This window comes from Anguilla rostrata, chromosome 13, assembly GCF_018555375.3.
Source record: "Anguilla rostrata isolate EN2019 chromosome 13, ASM1855537v3, whole genome shotgun sequence".
Lineage (NCBI taxonomy): Eukaryota > Metazoa > Chordata > Actinopteri > Anguilliformes > Anguillidae > Anguilla > Anguilla rostrata.
In genome coordinates this window covers 32,322,286-32,347,272 of record NC_057945.1, presented here as the reverse complement: position 1 = coordinate 32,347,272, position 24,987 = coordinate 32,322,286, and the positions used below count along the sequence as shown (strand labels likewise).

At 48.8% G+C, this 24,987-nt stretch overlaps 1 protein-coding gene across 1 annotated transcript in view; it reads right to left on the bottom strand.

The window, feature by feature from the left end:
• Window positions 1–24,987, bottom strand: part of LOC135237168 (agrin-like) — a 125,617-nt gene that overhangs the window by 12,313 nt on the left and 88,317 nt on the right. Inside the window, exons 15-29 of the mRNA XM_064303988.1 lie at window positions 23,079–23,432; window positions 20,304–20,429; window positions 17,776–17,903; window positions 16,446–16,560; window positions 15,039–15,158; window positions 14,089–14,460; window positions 13,015–13,207; window positions 11,830–12,048; window positions 9,833–10,062; window positions 7,679–7,813; window positions 5,545–5,641; window positions 5,089–5,253; window positions 4,606–4,717; window positions 2,632–2,643; window positions 348–464 (exon numbers count right to left, since the gene is read on the bottom strand). Of these exons, the coding sequence (XP_064160058.1) occupies window positions 348–464; window positions 2,632–2,643; window positions 4,606–4,717; window positions 5,089–5,253; window positions 5,545–5,641; window positions 7,679–7,813; window positions 9,833–10,062; window positions 11,830–12,048; window positions 13,015–13,207; window positions 14,089–14,460; window positions 15,039–15,158; window positions 16,446–16,560; window positions 17,776–17,903; window positions 20,304–20,429; window positions 23,079–23,432 (2,495 nt within the window). The remainder of the gene's footprint in view (window positions 1–347; window positions 465–2,631; window positions 2,644–4,605; window positions 4,718–5,088; window positions 5,254–5,544; window positions 5,642–7,678; window positions 7,814–9,832; window positions 10,063–11,829; window positions 12,049–13,014; window positions 13,208–14,088; window positions 14,461–15,038; window positions 15,159–16,445; window positions 16,561–17,775; window positions 17,904–20,303; window positions 20,430–23,078; window positions 23,433–24,987) is intronic.

Here is a 24,987-nt window from a genome sequence, read left to right as displayed (position 1 = left end):
TTGAAATCTTCCGTGAATAAGGCCACCCATGGGAGGAGCGCAGTAGCAATGACTCACTGACTGGCTCTTCAACACACTTAAATGTGACAGAATTTTATTTAGGGCTTGCATTTATTTATTTATTCATTTATTTATTTGGCCCCAAGAGCTCTGTGAACTCTATGACTCTCATTAATCATTATCAAGTGTTATTACCAAATTACATAGATTTTTGACTGCCCACCAAATTTTGATTTATAATCAGCATTTAGCCTGGTTTAGCATGTACTGTCCATCAATGCTAAGCGTCCTGTGCTGCAAAGCTAATCTACAGTGGAGAAGAGAGACCTGCCCCCCCCCCAACTCACCTTCTGCACAGCCCCTTTGAAGCCACTGCTAAGAGAGGCCGCTCTGGCCAGCTTGCTGAAATCTGGAGCCCCGCCCACATACAGAGACTCCTTCAGGTTGAGAGCGTTGTTGTGGTTCTGGACCGTGGGGACATAGATCACAAACTTACTGTAAGCAACACACTAAACTGCAAATCCATGGGATGCTCATGACTGCTATTCGCTTGTCTGTTTACGAAAGAGAGACTGCCAAAAACGTGCCTTTATTGTCTGAATCAACAGGCATCAAGCAAATTCAATAAATTCATTCTCAACTGAATTTATCATCGTAAAAATATAACCTCATATACCAAATACATAGAGTAAAAGACAGGATGTAGAGAGTGTTATGCAGGTTGTAGAACAGTTTGAAACAAAATTGTCTTTGTATACAGTTGCATGAAAAAAGTGTTGGTTATTTATATTTACCTTTTTTTTTTTTTTAAACTTGTGGCACAGACTTGTTAATTGCATTTTAATTTTCATATTAGACTGAGATGCATTTTAATAAGGATAATGAGAATGGGTAACTAAAGGCTCTCCGCGCTGGAAATGGTTGAAATGGCTAATGACCACTGGCGCCCTATTTTCACGGGGGATTATAATGAACGCGTGATTGGTCCCCAGGCCCTTCACACGAGCGGCAGAGAAAACCTTAATTGGTGGATCATTCAAGCTCCAGATGACCGTGGAAATCAACGCTCTCCAACCCCGCATGGGGGGGGGGGGGAGAAAAAAAATATTAAAGGCTTTCAGAGAGAGGGCTTTCATGGAAGGCTCTGCTTATTAAGCCTTTAAGATCACTCTTGTATATAGGGCAGAGACTGCCTGGAGGAAAACTCTCAGCTTTAATTGCTGTAAAAGTCACAGGGGCACCACTGCTTTACTGCAACGTGTTGCGCGTTGCTGCCGTCGTGTGTTATTTTTTCCCCCTCCTCTTTTCAACTGCGGCAACGTGGAAATGTAGCAAACCTTTTCTCAAAATGAATTCCTGTCTTCCTAGTTTATTTATTTTTTTCGCTCTCACAATTAGGATTTTTGATGGTACCGTTTCTGAAAACATTTCTTAAAATGATTTCTGATAACTGTTTCGTCGCTGCACCGTCCACCATCGATTCAGAAAAGCACTGGATGTACCGACAGTCCTCCAACGGGAATGAAGCCAGCCACCATTTTGTTTTGCTCCACAGTCTCCCACAGTTGAGCTGTGTGCTCACCGCATCGGAAGAGGGCACCACATGCACGGCCGTCGCAGGCAGGACTGCAGGCGCCCGATATTCAAAGGACCGGTTTCTCGAAGTGATAAGGGAGGGATAATCTCATTAATCCGTCCCTTTCCCTCGGCAAAGCCTTTGGCAGTCGTGCGTCCCTGAGGAGCTGCCGGTCACAGTAAAAAAAAGTTGAACAGCCATGGCTGTACGACCGCTGATAGGAGCCTTCGTGAACCCCGCAAATGGGGGTGGAGCCAACACGAGCCATCCACAAACCACCTATTACAACCAGCTGTAATGTTTTATGGTGGATAGCTACAAGTTTTTATTGGTTGATGGCTGATAGTAGATGGTACTGTAGCTCTTTGTACTCCTGTGGAGTTTATGAGTCCTCACTCGGCCATTGCCATGCTGTAGCTGGACTAAGCGGGGGGGTTTGTGATGAAGGGGGTGCTGCTGCCCCCCAGTCATGTGGAGCCTCAAATAGACCCAGCCAGGTAAGCCCGTTGTGCCTCTAAACGAAGGCACTTATCCTGCAATACAAATATCCAGCTGTCAGGTTTGAAGCATGCAAAATGTATGCTATGTCAGTCACCCAGCAACATGTTCTCTACTGCGCTAATACACAATGCAATGGTTTGAGGGCAGGTGAGCGATCGTGGCTACAGTGGTTGGGGACTTTAGCTTAGCATGTGGGGTAAAACAATGAACATGAACAGCGTTGGGCTTTGACCAGCTCGCTTCCTCTCCGTGCTGCTGTACGTCAAATAAAAAATCTGGTCCTTGTCTCAGGACTAGGAACACAACAGTGTTACAAAGAGGATTCTCTTCATGACACCCCCCGACCCCTATCAGCCGGTCTGAGGTGAAAGCCAAACGCAGTTCGTAATCAAACGCTTCAGCTTTGGGCGTGAGGCGACGGGAGTCTGGAAACCCATCGATGGAGCTTCGGTCTTATTCTCAAATGTGTAAATGGATCGGAGATGAGAAGCACAGCGCTACTGGAAGAAGATAAAAATGGAATGGCTATTGTGGAGCTGAACTTCAGTGTTTACCTTTCGCGATTTCTTAAATCCAGAAGACAGCATGAAAAAAAAACAAGGGAGGGAAAACAGTTGCAAGAGAGAGAGAGAGAGAGAGGAGAGAGAGAAAATAATGTGTAGTTTAGATGGGGTACAGGGCGCAGAACAAAACAGAGATCACCACACACGACCCAGAAATAAAAAACGTAGAGTCGTCCACCCCCACCCCGCAGCGAAAAAAAGTCAAAAAAGCAAACAAGACAGATCCTGGACAATCAACATATATCTAGTCAAGACAGATTTCCGGAGTTCAAAGGGAAACAAGACTGAAAGTACAGACAGTTCCCTATAATTATTATGTTTTTATTGAATTATTCCCTATAATTAAATAAAAACATACTCTATTTATACTCCCGCAGAGCTAGCCCTCATATAACCACACTAAAGGCACTTTCTCTTCTGCTGAGCATAATGTAGACTACAAGAACACCGAGCATAGGTAACAAGTGCATGTCTCACATACATAGCATTCAGGCTACAGCCATCAAACTGGCGATGTCGTACTATTAGGCTTCCTGTGGCTAGGCTAGTTTCCATTTGACTTTTCAATACCGATTTGTCAAATGCATAGCGGGGGTGGGGGGGGGGGGGGCGGCGGTAGGGCGGAGGGCTGGCAGAAGGCTTTACTGTTGATGCTGGCTGCTCTGATTGGCTAACCGAGAAGAAACTAAGCAGAAAGAAGGAACAGTGCTTTCCTGGATGGGCTACCCTGGAGGTCTGTTGCTAAGATTTTATTTTATTTTTTTTAAAATGGAGAACAGCCCTGCAGAAATCCCTATATGAAATTTGATGGTTGTCATTTATATCAGGAGTATCATGAAATATCAGGGGTCTTCCTGTTCTCACTGAGAAAATTTCATTTTAAAAGGGGAAAAGGCTTTAATCTGAAAGAAGATCATAGGTTTTCCTTTTACCGTATGCATCTCATGACATCTTGCAATATATTTGAAGCGTCCTGGAAAGAGTCAGTTGAGTATCTGAAGCTGAGCCCCAGTATCTGTGTTCTGTTGGATGTGCACAGCTAACGAGGAACCCCCCAGTACAGCACAACCATGCGCTCTTGTGCTAACGGCTATCAGACACTGGGGCCCTGTTCGGGAGCTCTTCTCCGCAGCATAAAGTACCTCACTTTGCTCTCTCTCTCTCCCTCCTCCAACTCTTCTCTCTCTCTAACAGTTCCTGCATCATTTATCTGCTGGAGTCAGGCTCTACCGTGAGATGCAGGAGCGGACTGTTTCACCCTGTCTTCAGTGCTTCTAATGAAGAAAAAAACGCCTCCCCTTAGAATACAGAATTATAATGCTGTAATTGGAAGGGCTTTCTGCCACTGAGTGCTTTGATTCAGATAGTTTAGGTTGTTTTATTCCACTGAGTGCCTAGCAGAAGCGCCATTCACTTTGTGTATTGCACATTATCTCCTATTCAATTTAATCTATTGTGAGACCTTTTTGTGTTTTCTCTGCATGGCCACTGTGAGTGCAAGTGAGGATGAGGTGCAGGGAATTATGCTCAATGGGTGCAATTAGAAGCAGAGAAAAGAAGCATATCTTCCGTGTAGGGCTTCGAGCTTTCGCACTGCGAACACGGAGAGAAGCCGGACAAAAGCCGGATGCACCTGAGGTGAAGAGACGGACGGGTTTCTAAGAACCGACGGCGACGTACACGGTTTTCGTGATAGTTCTGTTGCCGTGGAGCCCAGCTCGCCCAATGGCCGCTCTGCTCTGCCACAGCAGAACGTTTTCGCCGCTTGGGCGCAAATTTACGGCACCCGCCCCACGCTCACGAAACCGCGCCTGCGTTCTGGGCCCGGCGGATCTTCCCCCAAAGCCAGACGCGCGGGAGGCCGCGTACCCCGCGTACCCCGACTGACAGCGTGCGCAGCCTGTCACGTCGTACGCTCGGCTCCGACCGGTGGCGGCGAAGAGAGGCCACGCCCCCCCCCCTTACCGGCGACTCCCCCCGGACGCGCTCCCCGCCGTCGACGCTGATCTCCCCCTTGCGGCTGACGCGCTCCAGCTTGACCGTGTTCCACGCGCTCAGCTTGACTTTCTCCCGGCTCCTGGAAAGGAGGGATGGAGGGGGAGAGAGAGAGAGAGAACGTGAGAGGGAGAGAGAGAGAGAAGGAGAGAGGGAGAGAAAGTGTGAGGGAGAGAGAGAGGAGAGAGAGAAAGAGAGAGAGAGGGAGAGATAGAGTGAGGGAGAGAGAGAGACAGAGAGGTAGAGAGGGAGAGAGAGAGACAGAGGGATGGAGAGAGACAGAGAGAGGGGGAGGGAGAGAGAGGGAGAGAGAGAATGAGAGAGCGAGAGAATGAGAGACAGAGAGAGAGAGAAGAGACAGAAACATGAGTGACACATGCACACAAGTGAACATGAACAAAGGTCCTGCCAGTTATAATGTGTTTTTATAAGTGGGGGGGGGGGGGGGCGTACCTGATGACTGCAGGGCCCTTGCCCAGGTCATATCGGAACTCCAGAATGCCGTCGTTGAGCCCCAGGGAGATGAAGTCTCCCTTTCCGTCGTCCTTCTGCCCGTTGTAGAAGATGAGGCCGTTGGAATCATTGGCTAAGAAAACCACCGTCATGTTCACTTTTTCTCTGAGGAAGAGGTTAAAGTGCACTGGATTAAAACCACACACAAACAACACTCAGCCTTCCTGATCTGGAAATTTGTGGCCATTTTGGAACAGCAAGTAAACTGTGCGCAGCTGAGAATTTCAACCCCCAACTGCGGGCCTTCTTGGCCGTGCGACGAGGTCAGTGCCCTGAGAAAAATGGGTGGTGTGACTTTCTGGACGAAAGTAGGAGGGCTCCCAGCTAACTAGCGGGTTAGCGACTGCTACATGATCTCCCTCGGTTACGTAGCAAAAAATGAGCGTTGTGACTTACTGCAGATCATGGCCAAAGGTGTGCAGGCCTTTCATCTCCAGGTAGGAGTCCCCATTGAAGGACGGCATGTAGGCCTCATTCTTGTCTGTCTTGGATACTGATGGAGATATGGAGGACACAAATGAAGGAGTGCACCATCTCATTGTCTACAGCCAGGCCACTTCAAGCTTTGACAAGGGTGCAGCCTGGGTTTCTTGCTTTCTTTAAAGCAAATAGGCAAACATAGGCCCTAGCCCCTGAAGCCCCTGAAATTACATACGCTGGATTACCGAAACGTTAAATTAGGCTGGGGGGATGGTAAACTGAGCTTAAATGTTAATAAGACAATGCAAACAAACAAACAAACAAACAAAAAAAACCACAATAAACAAAAATGTAAAGAGGCAGACAGACACGGAGCGCGAGCAAACGCTGCAGACACAACAGCGAAGCTCCCTGTCAGTCACACGCGGCTGAGCAGGAGCCGGGATGGCTGCCAACTGCCTCCAGCGAAGGGGAGAGGGACTGTGAATCACGGCAACTACATCCATACAGCACGGGGGGAAAAAAAAAACAAACAAAAAAAAAACCCTCTTCCTCTCCGACACAGTGAGTGTTTTCTCTGCGCTCTGGACACAAATAAAATCCCACGAGGGAGCTACCATTAGCAGGCAGCTTGCTGGCTCAAACCACAAACTCATTTCCCTTCGTTTTTTAAGCCCACAAGACCGTGTCCAGTGCCGGACACCACACGAAATGGAGATTAATAATGCAGACTAGGGTGACAAGACTTACTGAGGTGCATTCTCTAAAAGGGACTCGTCGAGGTCTGAGATTAGAGCAAGCAACAGGGTACAAGTGGAGATTAATGAGGTTGGTTTTGCAGAAAGGCGAGAAAGCATTTTTTTTTTGTTCAACAGAAAGAGCTATTAATGCATGGAATAGCTTATCAGGGTGTTTAACAGGGTGTTCAAACCAACGGGATGTTGAAAATCAAGGCTGTGCAGCATTGCTTGACTCCGTAGGCAAGATGCTGAACCGACTGGTGTTCGTCACCAAACGCTCTCGTGTTCCTTCATTACCGACTGCGTCGGTTGAGCAGGGAGAGTGAGGACAGAGAGCCCGAGCGTGGAGCCGAGAGATTTACCCAACGCTCTGCCTGAGCGAGATCTCATTTTTCACCCTGTCCAGCTCGCCGCTGCCATTAGTCATCCCATTGATTCTTAAAACACTCGCCCATGAATGAATACTTTGCTCTCATTGATTTTCTCTCACGACTCAGTAGATCTTAACCGGCTGATAACACAGCCTCCCTGGGATAAGGGGCTCCTCTCCCGAATTAGTGTTATGTCGTTGGGAACCGGGTCACTAAGGTTTTTTTTGTTTTGATTTAAAGTTTTTTTTTTGGTGTTTATTATTATTTTGCAAATAGAACTAATTTTAACACTGTCTGTATGAATTTCCATCAAGACAAAAAAATAAAATAAAAGTAAGTTCCAGAGGGCTGATGAGAACTTCAATATGTGGCCCCCAGAGCACCACCCCAAACACTTGCCCGTTCAGCCCCCCCCCCCCTCGACTCCCCTGTTGGGTCTGTACTGCTTTTTGAACACTTTACATTGTGGGAGTGAAAGAGAGGCCCACTGGCTTATGGCTAAATTTGGCACAAAGTAAATTCTGGATGGGCAAAGTAAGTCCTTGCTTCAGCCTCTCTACCTCAGGGTTCCTGCCCTGTTTAATCTCCTAATTCAGGACGGAAATGTACTCTCGTGGCTAGGAGCTAAGGAGTAACAAATGATATGCAGCTGTTTGATCTGTGTGTGTGTGTGGGTGTATGTGTGGGTGTGTTTCAAATTCCTAGTCTCTCCAGAGACATGCATGCAACAGTACAGAATGAATGAATGAATGAACACAAAGCAATGCTCACAAGGGACAAATACAAGAAATGGAAATGCTTAAAAAAAGGCTATGACATGATATGTATTCAGTATTTATAAAGTGATTCATACAATGTTCTGCCTTTCTCCACCGGCCCACTATTGAATTGCAAATAGCTGACTTTCACTGTCAATATTAACAGTTCATTGGAAATCAGGAGAAAGAGTGACTATGCGTCTGCCTGTCATTTAAAAACCGCCCGCCGATTGGTCCTTACCTCTTTCACAGTGCTTTCCCTCACGCTCCATTGGACATTCGCATTTGTACCCGCCCTCTGGCAGGACCTTGCACTGAGAGGAGGGATGGCAGTGATTTGGGTCACATGGGTTGTGGGTGTCCGCACACGTGGGACCTGCAATCAGTGATCGCGCAAAAAGAAACATCATTTTCTGAAAAACCTAAATCAAGCAAATAAAAGCCAACGAGAGGTAGCCAGAAGGATCGTCTTTCCACAGTATAAAGGGAGTCCCAGGATTTACTCCATAATGGAGGTCATTTTTTAATAGGATTTTGAATTAAGCTGACTCCGGATTGAGGAGTCCGATCCGAACGCTCAGCCACGCTTCAAGGGTCACTCACGGAAACACACTCAGAGGACGGCGGTCTTAGCCCGTGCCAGAATTAATCAGAACGTTCGCTGAGAAAATGTTATTATTTTTTTTCCCGCCAGAAGCTCTGAGGTAAAATGAATTCCGTAATGAAGCCCCCTGTGGTGTTCTCAAGACTCTCTCCTCTCCTCTCCTCTCTCTCTCCTCTCCTCCTCTCTCTCTCTCTCTCTCTCCTCTCTTCTCTCTCCTCTCCTCTCCTCTCTCTAAAGCCGCTGATTGCACATCTCCAGATCATCCCCCCATTCATCCATCTCCCCGGCAGCACGAAAGCTGAGGGTGTCAGTTCAGTTACGCCTGAAGATTAGCTCCGTTTAACACTGTCACAGCACTGCCTAAACAGGCACTGACCAGGTGAGGAAATGAAACGAAGGATGAATGAAGGATCATAAGTAGGGAGGAATCAATTACATGTAACCTTTTTCTTTTCTTTTTTTGAAGTGTGGGTGGTGCAGTTGTTGTGGGGAGGGGGAGGGGGGGTGTTATAATCACTATTGCTGCATCTATACTGTCAACATTATCAGCCAGAACAATGAACCACTGATCCGGTCACTTGCTATTGCCTTGTGAAAAAAGTCAAGCTACTCGAACCTCATCCGTCTCTCTTGCACCCGCGGTTTTGCAAGGCTGCTGCTGCAGGGGCAAATGTTGGATGAAAAAGGCGGGAACTTGTCTTCCCTGGAACAGCTGTAGCGCCGCCATGTTCTCCTCTTTCCATAACACCCTTCTCTTTGAAGCCCCTCATTAGAGGGGAGGCAAGCTTAGCGTGACCGACCGGAGGGGTCTGGCGGGTCGGTGCGAAGGGAACACGAGGGAGGTTTTCCAGAAGGCTTCAAAGGCCTGCCGCGCCTCGCCACGCCGCGCCGAAGCTCCGCGCGGCTCGTCCCGCCGGCGGCGCTGGGCCGGGCTGCGCGGCAGACCGCGTGCGTCCGCTCTCCGCGGCGAGATCTCACTTCCTTCTCCATCTTTCTCGCTCCTTCTTTCACGGGGATGCTTCTTCGCATCTTTCGACTTGTTTTAAAAGTTATTTTGAAAGTACGCTCGTTCCTTTGGCAGCTTGTTTTCTTTTGTTCCTTTTTTTCAAATTTTTTTTTTGCTGGCTCTCCTTTTAGTAACTGTTACATGAATAACTTTCTCGCCCACTCTCACTTTATCTCTCTGTTAATTACACGTTTCTTAGCAGTTGGATTTCACCCGTTGCCAGTCGGACCTGGCCCAGTTTCAGACTTCATGTTGGAAAATGCACAAGAGCATCCACCACCAGACTCCGACTCAGTCTCTATACTAAACAAACCATAAAACCAAATTTGTACGGATTTAGACAGACTGGAAAAGCTTAAAGGACACCTAAATTTGGCTAATATCTAAATTTAAAATAATACTTTTAAACAAATCAACCTAGAGAGGCTTGGAAAAGAAACTCAAGCAAAATGCTTCATTTGATGTAGTACTCACACACTAAGTGGATGACCCAGGTGGGCAGGCTGACTGACAAACACTTCAGATCAAAACCGATCAGCGTTCCTTTTCTTCCCAGTACATATGACAGACATTACATTTCATACATACATGGCAGACGCTTTTATCCAAAGCGACGTACAATAAGTGCATACCGAATGTCATTGGAACAACTACACACAGCCAGCACTTCTTTTTCCCAGTATATATAACACACACACACACACACACACACACACACACACACACAGTCTCCAAAGAGTAAGCAATAGAAGATCAAAGGTCAAAGGTCAAAGGGGCGGGCCCACCTGAGAAGCCGCTGGCGCACTTGCAGTGGAACATCTCGGCCTCCTTGACCTGGCAGGACGCCCCGTTCTTGCAGGGGTTGGGCAGGCAGGGGTCGTTGCCGCACTCGCCCACCGCCGAGCCGTACAGCACCTGGCCGCCCTTCTCCTGCAGGTTGTACACCATGTTGTTCACGTCCAGCATGCGCACGCAGCCCACCAGGCCCGTGGAGACGGCGGTCCGCTCCTTCACGCTGCGAAGAGAGCAGAGGCCGCGCGCGCGGTCAGTCAGTCCATTCACAAAAGGGCATCTCGTAACCATGACGACTGCGCTCACAGGTTACTCTGCACTACAGGCATTTAGCAGGCTCATCTTATACAGTGAAACTCACATAATTTACAGTCTATTTACATGCGATCCTTTGACACAGCTGCACCTTAAAGCAATTCAAAGTAAGTACCTCACTCAAGGGCAGAACGGCACCGTTCCACCTGGGATTCAAACCTGCAACCTTCGAGCTGCTTGCCCAAATCCCAAAGCGTTACGCTACTCTGCGCCTGCACGGTATAACACCGTGCTTGGGAGTAAACTGCATTCTTGCTTCTCTTTAACTTAATTTACGTTTGACTGAGAAATTAATTAATTTAGGGTTTGACATCACTTTTTAGGTAGAGCCTTATAAAAGGAACGTACTGCGCATTTATTGTGTTTATGAAAGACATATTGTAAGTAATATAATATTTTTTTTTCCCTGTAGCAACGCCAAAATCTAGTATAAGCTAGAATTTAGCTTAATCTAGCTTAATTAATTATTCATTAATTAAGATAAACTAGCTTAATTAGCAGTTTGGTTGCTTAGGACAAGAAAATGAACAATCATTTAAACCTAATAAAGAGAGCTGCCCCAGCTTTACGTAAAGGCCAAAACTGCTTTAATACGCTCATTAATTCTAATCAGGAAAATCAGAAAGCGTTGACTTCCAAACTGGGCTTCCAGAAACTTCTCTGGGGACAATTCTGAATAAATTTAGCAAAAGCTGGATTTTATTAAATACCCTCTAATAATTAGTTTTTTGCTATCTGTCCATCTCCTTGTGCTCACATGAGAAATCCTGAAATTTACAAACGAGGGAACACATCTGTACCAACATTTCAATCAAAATATAATTAGAAAGCAAAGCGATTCAATATTACACTAAAGTACACAGGATCAGTGAATTCACAGTGTTGGCAGAATGGGATAGAGTTTAAAAAAAAAAATATATATATATATATATATATTTATGTTTATAACAAATCTTACGATGCAGTATTCATGAACACCGCACACAACACAGTTTTGTTTTGCATACCAGACACTAAAAAGTCAGGCATGTACACCAATTAGGCGTGCCCACTCGATATTTTAAACGGGGCAATTTTGGTACAGCGAGGATACGGGGTGCACGGAGCAGAACACTCTCCATTAAAGTCCACGCTGTAGTTTTATTCAGCGGTGCTGAGCGCCAGCGTGAGTCACTGTGTCTGCATTGTCAGCTCTCATGCGCTGCTGGATACGCAGTTTAAGCTCTGCGCCCTTTTTAAAGAGTACCGGTCATTAATTCACCCCCCCCCCTCTGTGGAGCAATACTCCAGCACTAGCTCAACGCCTCTGAGTCATCATTTGCTTGTCTGATGTCGGTTGGACTTCAGTTTTAAAAAAATCAGAGTCCCCTGGAGGCATAACCCTGGGTGTACAAGCTGCTTTAGAGCTATTTTAAAGTGCATTTTCCAAAAAAAAACCTGAATGCTCCTATACCACCCCCCTTGTAAAGCCGACAGGGTTGTCAAAATCTTCCGTCATTCTGCCAATATCCCACATCCTCCGTCGCACACGAAAAACTCCGGTCCGAGCCAATCAGAAGCATACACTTAGTGAACAACTAAAACAACGCATCCCGATTGGACGGAGAGGTCCTCCGTCCCCGCGAAATGGAGACGCTAATTGGATGGAGAGAGAGAGAGAGAGAGAGGCCCTTACTCCTGAGCCATGTCCTCCGGCACGCCCCCGATGAAGAGGTCGGTGTCCAGGTTGAGGCCGTCGGTGCCCGGCGGGCTCTTCCCCTCCACGGGCGGGTCCTCGCCATCCACCCGCAGCGCGGCGCTGCGCCGGTTCCGGGTCACCTCCAGGTGGTGCCAGCGGCCCGGCCGCACCGCCACCGAGCTCTGCAGCGTGCCCGTCCCCGAGCCCGTGTTGAACCTGCCGGCAGGAAATGACATCACGTTTATTTAACACACGCTTTTATCCAAAGCGACGTAACAAAAAAAAAAAAAAAGTGCATATCAAGGTCGCTGGAACAACTACAAAACCCAGGTTCGGTAAGGTACGGTTGTCATTTTGTACAGTTATTCATAGCCAAGAACACATTAAGACCAGTTCACACAGTGAACATTATTCTGACCAAACCTATGCCAAGTCAAACTAGGAAACGAGACGAGGAGAGACAAACGTGCCGCGTGAGCGTGCGATTAAATCAACCGGCTGTGTACTTCAGCAGGACGGGCTAAACGGTGCCTGTCTATCCCCTTTATATACACATTCAAAATCCCCGAGCCCGTGTTGAACCTGTCGACAGGAAGTGAGAAGAGGAGAGACAAACAGGCCGCGTGAGCGTGCGATTAAATCAACCGGCTGTGTACTTCAGCAGATGGGCTAAACGGTGCCTGTCTATCCCCTTTGTATAGACATTCAAAATACTAAAGAAAATCAATTCCATCAAATGGCTCACCAAAAAGGGGAACTTACACCTTCTAATGTAGCAACCAATAAATCTTTCATTGCAATGCAAAATGTGACTGGAATTGTGACTAGTGTTAACCTGAGCATTATATAATTGTGTTTTGCTAATCTACACCGGAATTCCTTAGCATGCCTTACACTGCTCCTTTGGATGCAGGCACATACAATGTGTCCTTCAGTACTCTGAGCCACAAGCCTGACCCAAGATTAGGTTGCCTACTACTATCTATACTAGGCTATGATTGCCAAGATTCACTCTTGGTTTTCCCACAGTTCCCTCAGTCTCAAACCCAGCTAACCAAGATGTAGTGAAGGTGGTCACAGATGGATAGTTTATAGTTAATGGGCAGTTTATAGGGAGGCTGGTCATGGGACAGATGCAGCACCATTTCACCCAATCGTGCTTCTAACCCTCTCCGTACTGACCTGAGCTGCACGTAGCCGGACACCAGCGCCAGAGACAGGAAGTCTTTTTTGCCGTTCTGCCCGTTGAAGAGCAGCAGACCGGTCGTTTCCGAGGCGCGGAACTCCATGGCGATGCGGACGGTGTGGTAGGCCTTCATGGTCGTGAAGGCCAGGTAGGACTTCCCCCCAAAGGACGGGATGAAGTATTTAATGACTGTGGGGTGGATGAGGGTAGAAGGGACGTGAGAACCAAGACAAGCTTTGGACCAGCAGTCACATGGATATTTTAGCACTAAATTTCCCTGTCATGAATAAGTGTGTGTGCGTGTGTGTGTGTGTGTGTGGGTGTGGATGTGTCTGCGTGTGTGTTTGTGGGTGTGTGTGTACACGCACATGCAGGCATGAGCGCTTTTCTGAGTAAGTGGATGAGAATGTGGCGGCAGATTCCTAGTCAGTCATTACCACAATTCTTGCTAACGAGCTAAGCTAGAAGCTAGTTTCTCCACACACACACACACGCACGCACACAGATTCCCGCTTCCTTTGCCGCAAAGTCGTTTTCAGGAATTTCTCAGAAATGCCCCTAATAGCAGCTCTCTGATGAGGCCACTTCAGATCGTCTCCTCCTAATCATGCATCTGATCAGACGCTCCGGCTCAGCCTTCACTTAGCCCCGCCCGCCACGGTTTGATTGGCACTTGATGGTTCCTGATTACTGCTGATGAGCATTTTAACGGAGCTACTGGGGGTAGCAGCTTCTTCAGAGAACTAGAAAGCAGAGCACTCAGGGACCTCACTTGCACACACACACACACACACACACACATGAATACACAAACATGCATTCATTTATGCATTTATACATGTATACACACACTCACACGCGCACATGCACACACACACACTCACACACACATACAAATACATCTAACATATTGGTGTAATATGATACATATTTTATCACTATCTTAATTATGAAGTGCTATGGTTATTATTGCTGTCTGTGTCTAAATCCTCCCAGCAGATCCAGGTGAAATGATTCACTACGCCGTGTCAGAATCGGGGACCCCCTGTCGCAGAGTTCCCGAGGCTCACCTTTCTCGCACACGGCCCCGCCCCTCCCCGCGGGACAGATGCAGGCGAAGTCGGGCCCGTCGTCCTCGCACGTGCCCCCGTGCTGGCAGGGGTGCGAGTCGCACGGCTGCGAGGGCTTCCTGCGCGCGGGCACCAGCCTGGTCCTCGGGGGAGGGGTGGTGAGCGGCGGCGAGGTGGTGGCGTGCGGCGTGGTCATCTGGGCGGCCGCGGTGGTCCTGCGGCCGGGGGGCGGGGGGCGACGGGTGGTGCCCAGCCAGCTGGTGGTGCCCGGGCGGCGCGTGGTCAGGGCTGCGGTGGGGGCCGCGGGGGTGGCCGGCACTGTTGCGGTTGACGTTGCCATGGTGATTGTGGTGGTGGTGAAGAAGGGAAGAGCTGAGAGGCGAAACGGAGAAAGAGAGAAAGTTCACAGTGTTGTTGTGGAAAACACATTAGCCAGGGCTGTGAAAAGCTGAGGGGCTGTTAAAATGCTTCTCAACACTCAACATTCTTCGGTTGAAGGTTCAGTAAATATTAATCTCACTAAAAATTCATTCAGCAATAAATATTCAATTAATATTCCAGCATAGACTCATTCTTGCTGGAGTTGCCACTCAACCAGCAGTTGATTTGAAACTTGGAATAAACTGGTTCTTGAAAATTTCAACCAATCAGTGACAAACTGACTCACTGATTGAATTTATTGGATAATCATCAGAAAAATACAAGAGGAAGTTCAAGCAGGAACACCATCAAGTACCAATCTTAAAAACCATCAAGGATAACACAAGAAAGCTAAAATACTTCCATTATGGTCCTTAAAGTGGGGGAGATAATTAATTCATCAAGACCTGAATGGAGATGAAAATAATATGGCTCTCAGGAGACCACCATTGCTGCGAAGGACAAGAGCAATAAAAAATTTGATAAAACAGAAGTGGGGAGCTCTAAGTGAGGCTTGCTGGGCTACTGACCATTGTTACTGAAATGGATATTTTCCGCCACTGGCTTCTTCACAACTATGGCCGCCTCCTTGGCAGACTTCAGCTGTTTGAGCAGAGCCCCCTCGATTTCCTCCACAGCGTACCTGGTGTCTGGGGGAGAAGGGGAACATGAAGCACAAAGGTTAACAGAGAGCGGTCCTTTCATCCACAGCTACGGTTCGCCCTATGTTCCTGATTGGTTCCAGCCCTGTGGGGCTAAGACAACTATCTTGGCAAAAGTTGAAGGGTCTTTGTTGCCTTCAGTTATGGGGGCAAAGGCTTAAGTCAGGATCTCAAGAGCTTGCCATCTTCAATAATCCATACAATTCTCAAAGAATAAGCAAATTAACATGTTGCCCCTATTTGTCACTATTGTTTTGTTTCTCTTGTTAACTTTAGTCTATACACACTACTTTCATCTTTAACTTAAAAAAATGTATTACACTTTGCACTTGTCTATGTGAATTCTTGAATTTTTCTTGAAAAAATCAGTTTACTTGAATTACGAGCTGGTGTCAAGCTCAAAAACAATGCTGACCCAGTTCTGTATATTTTCATTTGTTATTCCCAAAATGATAGTTAAGTGATTAAGGACAATTTTTGGTTTTAAAACCAGCTTTGCCGCGAGTAGCAAGAACTTTCTATAACAAAGCCCACCAAAATATAATAATTTATTACCAATGCAGCTACAACAGAGCAGTGAATCTGAATGGCTTCGGCGACACTCATAAACCCAGCCCCTCTGTCCAGAACAGTAATGCGCAGCAGATAAGTGGGTCAGGATGAAGCTTCGGTTATCTGACCGTCATATCAGTTCCCGGAGGCAGGAAGTACAGACAGAGTCGCCCTCAGACCGAGTCGCCGGATCGAAAGGGAGGGCGCGACTCTCACAATGTCACCGCAGATGGCCATCGTGACCGCCGGCGTGAGCGGCCTCAACGCCACTACAGTAAAAGACTCCGGACAGAGCCGGCTATGCTGAGCATGATGGGAGAGTTTGACGCAAGAGAGACCATTTAAAGAATGAAAAGTGCTGTGCTCACAGACGACAGACAGATAACAAACCAAAAATAGACCAAATACATAAACTGCAAGCTTTTCCCGGGTGACTTTCAGGATGTCATAAACGGTACACCTGAATGAGCTGATCATTTAACACTAAAGTTTTTTTTATTTATTGAAAGAAGCACAGACTGAATTGCATGTTTTGAGCCCTGAACTGAAACTGAACTGAAGGCACTCAAGCTTGAAAAAGTTTTGTTCCTTACAACGTCCAAATAGTTCAAAGCAGGCTTCGCTGCTGAAAATGAGAGACACAATTAAACGCATACTGTAGTTAATGGCAAAAGAACTGAAATTAATTGTTGGGGCTGGTATGTGCCCATGCAGTCATCTTACCTGGGTCAAAGTGGGCCTCCACAAACGCCAGGATGGAATTGCTGGGGGCCAAACTCCTGACCCGGACACTCTTGAAATCCTTCTGAACATGTGATTTTCGGAACAGCTCATTCAGCTGAGAGAGAGAGAGAGAGAGAAAAAAAGAGAGGTGAGTAATGGAAAAATGTACAAATGTGCAAAAAAATTCAATCAGAAGGATATAAACATGCACACAATATTGTGTTCACAATTCGATCCAGGGTCACATGTTCATGTTGGCACAAGGGAAGGAATTACTAATCACTGTACCGAAAGCTTGTTGGGTCTCGCCACACAAACTGACATTTAACAGTGGCACAGAAGTAATTACACTGCCACTGGCTGCTGGCTTAAATGTCAAGTTACTTAATACAGTACACACCCACCGACTAGTTTCCATCCCAGATTCAGTGAAACTCCACGCTATTTCGTGTTGGCTAACGTTTGACGGTCCTGCTTAGCCGAGTCTCTGCCTTCTAGCACAGGGGTGGATCTCTTTAGGGTACTAATGGCCTGACACCGGGACCCTGCCAAAAACATGGCCCCGCCTCCTCTGCTCCCCAGTCCCACCTCCTTTTCTCTGTGGAGAAATGGGCCTGGCTGCTCTTCCCCTGGATCAGAGGGAATTCAGCGGACTTCTTTGGTTCTCTTTTGGGGGCAAGTGGAGCGGATGGGGTGGGGGGACTGGGGGGACTGGGGGGAGGGGGTGGTGTCATGTTGTATTATACCCATACCCACCCCACTTCATTTCAAGTGCACTCACTTGTGAGGAAGATCTTTTGTAAGCAAGTCAGATATACACCGTGGGAGGCCTCTCCACTCAATTGCTATAAATGGGGGGGTGACACACACAAAAGCCTGGCACTGATGCGCTCTCTTCATCTTCTTCCTTTGTTCTCCTAGCTTCTTCTCCCTTAAAAATGAGTTTCAGCTACACAGCTTTGCCAATGGCTGCCCCTGGTCTGGCAGTAGAACTACATTTAATTTATCCCCTCCCACAACTGGGGTGGTGGGGCCCAAGGAGTCGGGCTTCATATGAAGGCTCAGAGGCAGGCCCCCAGTTACATACAGTTAGCCCCCAATGAACCTACTGACCTCACACAGCACCCTCTCCAACGGAGCTGCCAACCTGTTTTCATGATCGAAGTATTGATACTGACACACTCTCTAACTTAGCAGCCCATAAGGATCAAAAATAAGCAAGAAGCAGCTATATTTGATGGTGTCCTCTTCTCTGAACCTGTACACATGTACACTGTAATCGAGGAAGGCATTACAACACGGCATTGTGTCGGAAACTGAAGACACTCACAGCACTCTCAATGCTACGGGCAGTCTCCCCAAAAAGCTCAGATTTGGGGTCCTCCATCTCCGGGGTGTAGAAGACTTCCTGGCCCTCCACCTGGTCCAGGTGCAGGAAGCCGCCGAACTTCACGGTGGCTGTAATGCAGGTAACACAATGGTGGTTATAGTTTGGGCCAGGAGGGGGCGCCAGAGACACAGCTCCCACAAAGCCCAGACAGTCACTGGGCAGGAAGAGGCAGTCAGGAGGGGTTAGCTGGATGGAGGAGTGGTGATGTTAACTCTGTAAGTTTGCCGTTGGTGTGTGTTTGAGTGGCGGGTGGGGGTCACTGAGGCGGGGGGCAGACTATGAAGGAGGGTGAGTGGAGGGGCGCGTGGATGGAGGAAATGAGCTGGAGTTTACCGGGCCACAACTCCCCACCCTCCAAAATTCCAGTGGAGACATGGAGAGCTGGGCGGACAGACTCCAGTCAGAGAAAAGAAATCGCCACAAACAGATAAGATGCAAAGGAACAGCAGCGTGATTAACCAAGAGAGAAATCCCAGACATTATTACCAACAAATAGCCCCTTTCAGACAGTCTATTTTTAATGGGCGTCCAGGCAACAGGCTGCAATAAGTGACTGCCACAAACCTCACACCTTGCTCTGGGGGTAGTGATGAGGTGGGGAAGGGTGAGGGTGGGTACTTATTTATTAAAACCTGGTGTGAAAATTGAAGCAATAAAGAAAAAAGTTTCTAAAAAAATAAAATAAAATGAAATGAAATAAGAAGAGGTGAGGACCGGGCCTGATGCCGGGCGTGGTGCAGGCCGCAATCAGCGGAACAAATTGCCCAAATCAATCACGGGCCTGCGCGCCTCGGCTCGACCGGCCCGGGAAGAGCGCTCGCGTGATTACCGCCAAAGATAGCGATAATTGTCTCCTAATCCCTGGGAAGAGTGACTGGCAGGAGGCCGGTTAAAAAATTGCGTGATAAGGGGGTATTTTTTCCCCCTCTCTCTCTCTCTTCTCTCAGACATCAACGTCAACTCGAATCTGAGATCGCTTAAAAAAGAAGGTAAGAAAACAGGTGCGATTTCGCGGTAAAAAAAGAAGAAGAAGAAGAAGAAGGAGCGGGAGAAAGAAAGGATGAGACTGGAAAGGCACGAAGAGACGCCAAGGGCGCCGAATTGCTATCTTGGGAATTTTGGCTCTGAGAACAAAGAGGATGACGACACCGGACTCAACAGGCAGAGAAGACAGAGCCCTCCTTCACTGACCACCGATGCTTCGGGTGGGGGTGGGGGTGCAGGGGGAGGGGAGGGGGTGTGGGGTTTGATACGGGATATAATGAGAACATCAGACCTCGCGTGCAGATAAAAAAAGCCTTCCTAACACTTCTGCACTTCACACAGCACAAGCTGGGAGACCACACAGAGCCCACACCTCTCTGTCATGGGCCAATTTTTGTCAGTAGCATCTAGTGGAATGGAGGAGGAAAAAACCATCAGCTTCACACTATCTTAAAAAAAAAAAAAAAAATCACACATCGACATTTTTTTCTTCCTACGTATCTAACGATCGCGAAACGACGCGTTTGCCAAGATGGAGCGTGTCTGTCTGCAAGCGTGCTTCGCTGCCAGGCCAGCTCACGCCAGCTGCAGGCGTCAAACACAGACCGGCTCTCTCTCTCTCTCTCTTTCCCCACAGCGCGGAACTTTCCGCTTTGTTCTTCGCCCCCCGAGAGACGGGCGAACGATAATTCGGGTTTGCACGGTGCGACCCCTGAAGTCGCGATCCATCTCCTCTCCTTCACAGAGCGGGGGAAAGAGGGAAATGCAGGGCGGGGGGTCACTGCATGTATACGCATCACGATCACAGACATTACATTACATTACATTATAGATTCTTAGCAGACGCTCTTATCCAGGCGACTACAACAAGTGCATTACAAAACTCAGAGACAAAGCGCCTTACAACATTCCTGCGAAGAGCTACAATAGGAAACTTGCAAAGTTGTGAATGGTACCCTTTTTTTTTTATTTAAATATATATGAAATTCCCACCCCACCCACCTAGTTGTAGAGAACCTAGTTAATGAAAATAACATGACTCGACGTGTTACTTCATTGAGGTTTAATGGATGTAGAGGGCAGTGGGGTGTATGCAGGTGAGATGTAGCTGAAGGGTGAGTCCTCGGTCCAGCTGCACGTTTGAAACGCCAGGTCTCTGCTTTCTGACTTGCACAGGAACGCTCTTCCCCCACCGTGGGGCAGAACAGACGGAGGCGTGACCGGGTGCTGGTGCGAGCCGTGAAGGGACCAGTGCGACATGTGGCACAGAACGGAGAGGTCTAGCTGGGGTGTAGGGTCTGATGAGTTGACGTAGATAGGGAGGGGCAGACGGCTGTAAACAATGAGTGTGGGGGGGGGTGGGGGATGAGTCTGGAACCTTAAAGAGAAAGGATGCAACGGAATGCAGGCTCCCCACCTACAGTCAGATTGCTGAGGGAGGGGTGGGGTGGGGGTGGGTTTTGGTGGAGAAAGGGGACACTTACGGGGACAGTTGCTTCCCTCCGAGTCGCTGGTGGGCGTGATGCCGTCGGGACAGCAGCCGAAGGGGCTGTTGTCGCAGGACGAGCGGACCTTGGGGTCAGGGGGCGTGGTCTCCTCTCCGGTTTGGTCTGGAGAAAGGGGAGAAGACGAACAATGGGATTCCACATCAGTAACAACGTCGTGATCAACCCAGGTCTCTCATTGCAGTCATCCAGACTGCAGTCTGACAAACTTACTGTTTTATCACTGTGATATCTGAATAAGTTATTTCGCTGGGTGTTAGGATTGGACACCGTATCGAGGCAGCGGCGTAGGACAATCGTTAGGAAACTGGGCTTGTAAATCCGATGCAAGCGCAAGTTTGATTCCCAGGCGCGAGACTGCCATCGTAGCTTTGAGCAAAAACACTTAACCTGAACTGCTTAGGAACTCAGACAGCTGTATAAATGGGTAGCATTTGTGTTGCGTGGGTTGAGAACATAAACTGTATAAGTCCCTCTGGGAGACAGAGTCTGCTGAACTCCCAAAAAAAACATGATAAATATTTTAAAGAAAGTGAGGGGGGGATGGGGGGTGGAAATGAAGAGACACATTTCTGAACATGCCTCTTTTTCCAGCCTGTTCACCGCTGGTGGATATGGGTGGGGGGGGATGTTTTCAGTCCCTATTGCATTACACTGAGATGCAGGGCAGAAAGTGGACTCCTTTATTCAGGGTAAGTTAACGAAGGAACAGGCAAAGAAACCGAACCCATCACCGAGCCTGAGCCTGTGCCTGAGCCTGTGCCTGAGCCTGTGCCTGAGCCTGTGCCTGTGCCTGTGCCTGTGCCTGTGCCTGTAGCTGAGGCTGAGGCTGCTGGCCGTGACGGGGCTGACTGCTGGGAGAGCCTGTCAGCCTGTGTACACGGCGCTGTATGTGTCGGGCATGCTCAATGCAGCCCAAAGGGCCCCGGGGCCTCCACTCTCACCCATATCAAATATCAGCCGGGCCTGACATTTCTGTAAAAAATAAAAAATAAAAAAAGGGGGTAGGAGGAGGGGGGAAGGGAAGGGGCTGAAGCAGACCAAAATGAAATAAAAGAACACAGAACAAAGAGTCCTCAAAGTTTGAAAAAAAATCAATTTGGATTTTTTTCTCTTTTGCTCAGTCCAAGAATGTACATCACAGATGTTCTCTGGCATGCTATATGTCTGCAAATTTCAGAGACGATACACGATAAGGGCTAAAGTGCTCAAATTTAAATAGTTCAAGTTGAACAGCCTGCAATTTAAGACCCTTGAATTGCTCTCAATGTCATGCATATTTGTTTATATAGACATTACAAAGAATATTTTTTTGTAATTAGCTGACATCTCGTGAAACTTTTAAAAAATCATATTTTGCATATTACTGTTCACAGCAAGATGCTTCAGTGAAGCACATCAGGTTACTTTGCTCAAGAGGACATGAGCAGAGTCTCGTCTATGAACTGAACCTACACACTGCCAAACAGTAAAGTATTTATTTACTGATTTATTATTTGACGTATCACCTGCTGGCACAACAGAATTCACCGAATTTGTCCTTTGTTCAAGGTTGATCCACCTGGAACCAGAACTCGGCACACTAATCACCGCTGCCCGACCCCAGTGGCTGTAAATCTTCAGCGCTAAGCACTGATTGGCTGGCGCTTACGGAACAGTTTTATCTCCCCCTGCTACCGTCTGGGCTTCGTGTAGTCTTTCCCAGAGGGGACCGCAGATTGCACTCCATCAAAGATTAAAGGACAGCCCTAAAAAACAACAACAACGACAATGGCGGCGGCGGCGTTGGCGGAAGAGCGAATGAGCCGTAAACACCGGAGGGAGCCGCGAGGCGCGGAAAACGACTTTGGCGACGGAGCGGGACGGCGTGTCCCTGGGCGCCGCGTTTCCACCCAGCTGTGGATTTACGGGCCGGCGGCTCAGAGGGGGCGGGGCGCGGTGCGGCGGGGCGGGGCGGGGCTGGTTTAACGGCAGGACGAGCCGCCGCTACCTCGTCAAAGACCCGCGGGCGACGGCGGTCTCTTCCGCGGTCGGCCTTCGCTTCCCGCCGCGAGAACACGCCCGAGTCGGCCGCCGACCGGCGAACTCGTTTGCGGAAACAGACGCGGCGAGCCGCGGCGCGTCAAACAGCGATCTCAGGCCGCCGCGGGATTGGCCGACCTCGGGGGGATCGCCACATCGGGGAAAAGCAGTCGAGGAGGAAACAGGAGTGTTTTGATTTGCTCCGTATTTACAGTGACTTTCATAATTACGCTGATTAGAATTGCCATTCAATCAAATTCTGATGCACTTCCTCCTTAACTTTGCTAATTACACCGATTAGAGCTGCCATTCAATCAAACTTGCATTTCAACCTTGACTTTGAGAAATGAATGTAGACGTGTTCCAGTTCATTTCAGATATAAAGCTGGTGAAAAAAGGTACTCACAGGACAAAGCATGCTGTGGTTAGAACACAACTTCTGTTTATAGGGAGTCAAGGATGTGAATGCTTAGATCTACAGTCCAAAATAATTTCTTTTTAGATCACAACCAATGAAAATATCAGATAGCCGCCCACTTTAGATTCAGAGATAAGGCACTGTGTTGATGAGCAAACTTTAAATTTAGTGCACTGGTATAAAAATAGTAATACATACTTAATGGATAAAATGTGTATTGCACAGTAAGTCTATGTTCACTTTCTTTCGTCACAAGCCACCTTGCCAAATGGACCTGCTGGCACTCTGGGAAATGTAGTGAAGAACACATTTACCGGCTGGCTCCTCCCCGCTAGCCTCCTTTTCGCCGCTACCCTCTGCATCGTCGTCACCACTGGGATCCCCGCTGCCAGACCCATCGAAGGGGGTGGGGGAGGCGCTGGGGCTGGGGCCAGGGGTGGTCTCTGGAGGAGAGGTCGTGGTCTGGGACAGCGTGGGCTGGGTGGCGGGCTCTGAGGTGGTGATGGCTATAGGCTTGTCCATCCTCCTCGGTACAAGGGGCTTCGTAGACAAGGGTTTCCCGGTGACCTCCGTAACCATATCCTTGGCATGGGTGACGGAGGGTGTGGTGAGGAGGGTGGTTGGGGACGGTGTGGGGCTGGCTGTTGGCCCAGGGGGCAGACCGGTCTCTGGAGGAAAGTAGGAAAGAAGGATGGATGAGAACACACGGATCTGTCTACCATGCTCCGCCTCCCATTTACTTTCACTCATTTTCGCCAAAGGAGTCGACTCAAATAGCTCAAGAAATATGCACACCTAAGCTGGGAGTATACACCCCTGCCCTAAAAAAAAAAAAACTATCTGAACCCAGACTGTACAAGGACACGGTAAAATCATTACCAGTTCCTCCGGGAAAGAAACATTAAAAAGAAAAGAAACCTAAAGTAGTCAATCACGCCAGCTGGAGCTCATTAGCACCAGACACCTGGGCATCCTCAGCAATTACATGTACCTGTGATTGCGTAAGTGACATAATCAGCCTGGCTTTAGGCCGACCGCACATCCGTCTGACCTAACGACAGGGCAAGAGGGCAAGAGGGCAGGAGGAGGGAACGGACGCACAGGCTGCAGCGTTCCGAGCCAGCTCGCGCGCCTTCTGTTAGCGTACGCAGCAGCTCGCGCGCTCGTAGCGAGCAGCAGCTCGAGAGCAGCGCCGCGCGCGCGCACCATCCGCGAAAGATGAAGGAAGGAGGAGCCTAGCGAGCTCCGGAATCTCTGGCTGCAAATCCCAGGGTGCAGCAGGAAATGAGCATCCTGCCACTGCCGCCGTCTCCGCCGCCACCGCACCCCGGGCGAACGCGCGTGCATAATTCATACGCATTTTAATTTTTCACTCCCGCCAGCGGGCTCTAATCAGGAGCAGCCCGCGTCTCCGGAGATGACTGGCTGATAAAAAAAAAATGAGGACGGGGGGGGAGAGTGTGGGGGGTTTAAATCTGGCTTCAAAGGACACCAAACTCAGCACCTCTCCCCCCCCCTCCCGTGTGGCGGCATTTATCACCGCTGGCGCAGCCGGCCCGACCCGGATGCCCCCTGCCCCCCCCCCCTCCCCCCAATCGCCTGGGGGGAGCGAGCCCAAGGGAGCCGCCAGCCTGCCATCCAAAGAGAAGGAGCACAACAGGCAGGGGTAGATCAAAAGAAGCGTAACCGGGGCAACCCGCGGGGGAGCTGGAGGGGATTGCCTGAGCGGCTCGGTCAGAGAGATCAGCCGGAATGGATAAGCCACGGCGACAGCGACTGAGGCGTCTTCAGCGCCGGCGCTCGCTCGGTCACATGACCCCAGAGGGATCTCTTGGTTCCTTTTCACGGGCAGTTTGACTGTGCTCTACTTCTTCAGGGGATTTGCCAGAATGACACATTCAGCTACGCTTTGATACCGGCACCAGTGGGCACGGGGGCGACGAAGCAGAGTGCGAAATTTCCCAACCTTACAAAAAAAAAAGGGAAAAAAAAACAATAATATAATGAGCTCTCAGTGTGGTGGAAAGCAGACAGGAGCTGGAGGGTGGCAGCATCAGGCTGGGGGAGGGGGAGAGGGGGGACAGGGGGGGGAGGCAGAATCAGAACGCGTGCAGTGGATTTGTTTTGATTCACTAGCTACGTTTTCCTCTTGGTTACACCTGTCAGTCAGGAGCGGCGTCTCGCGTCCGACCCCCGCCGCAGAGACGACGCGGCGAGCGCGGG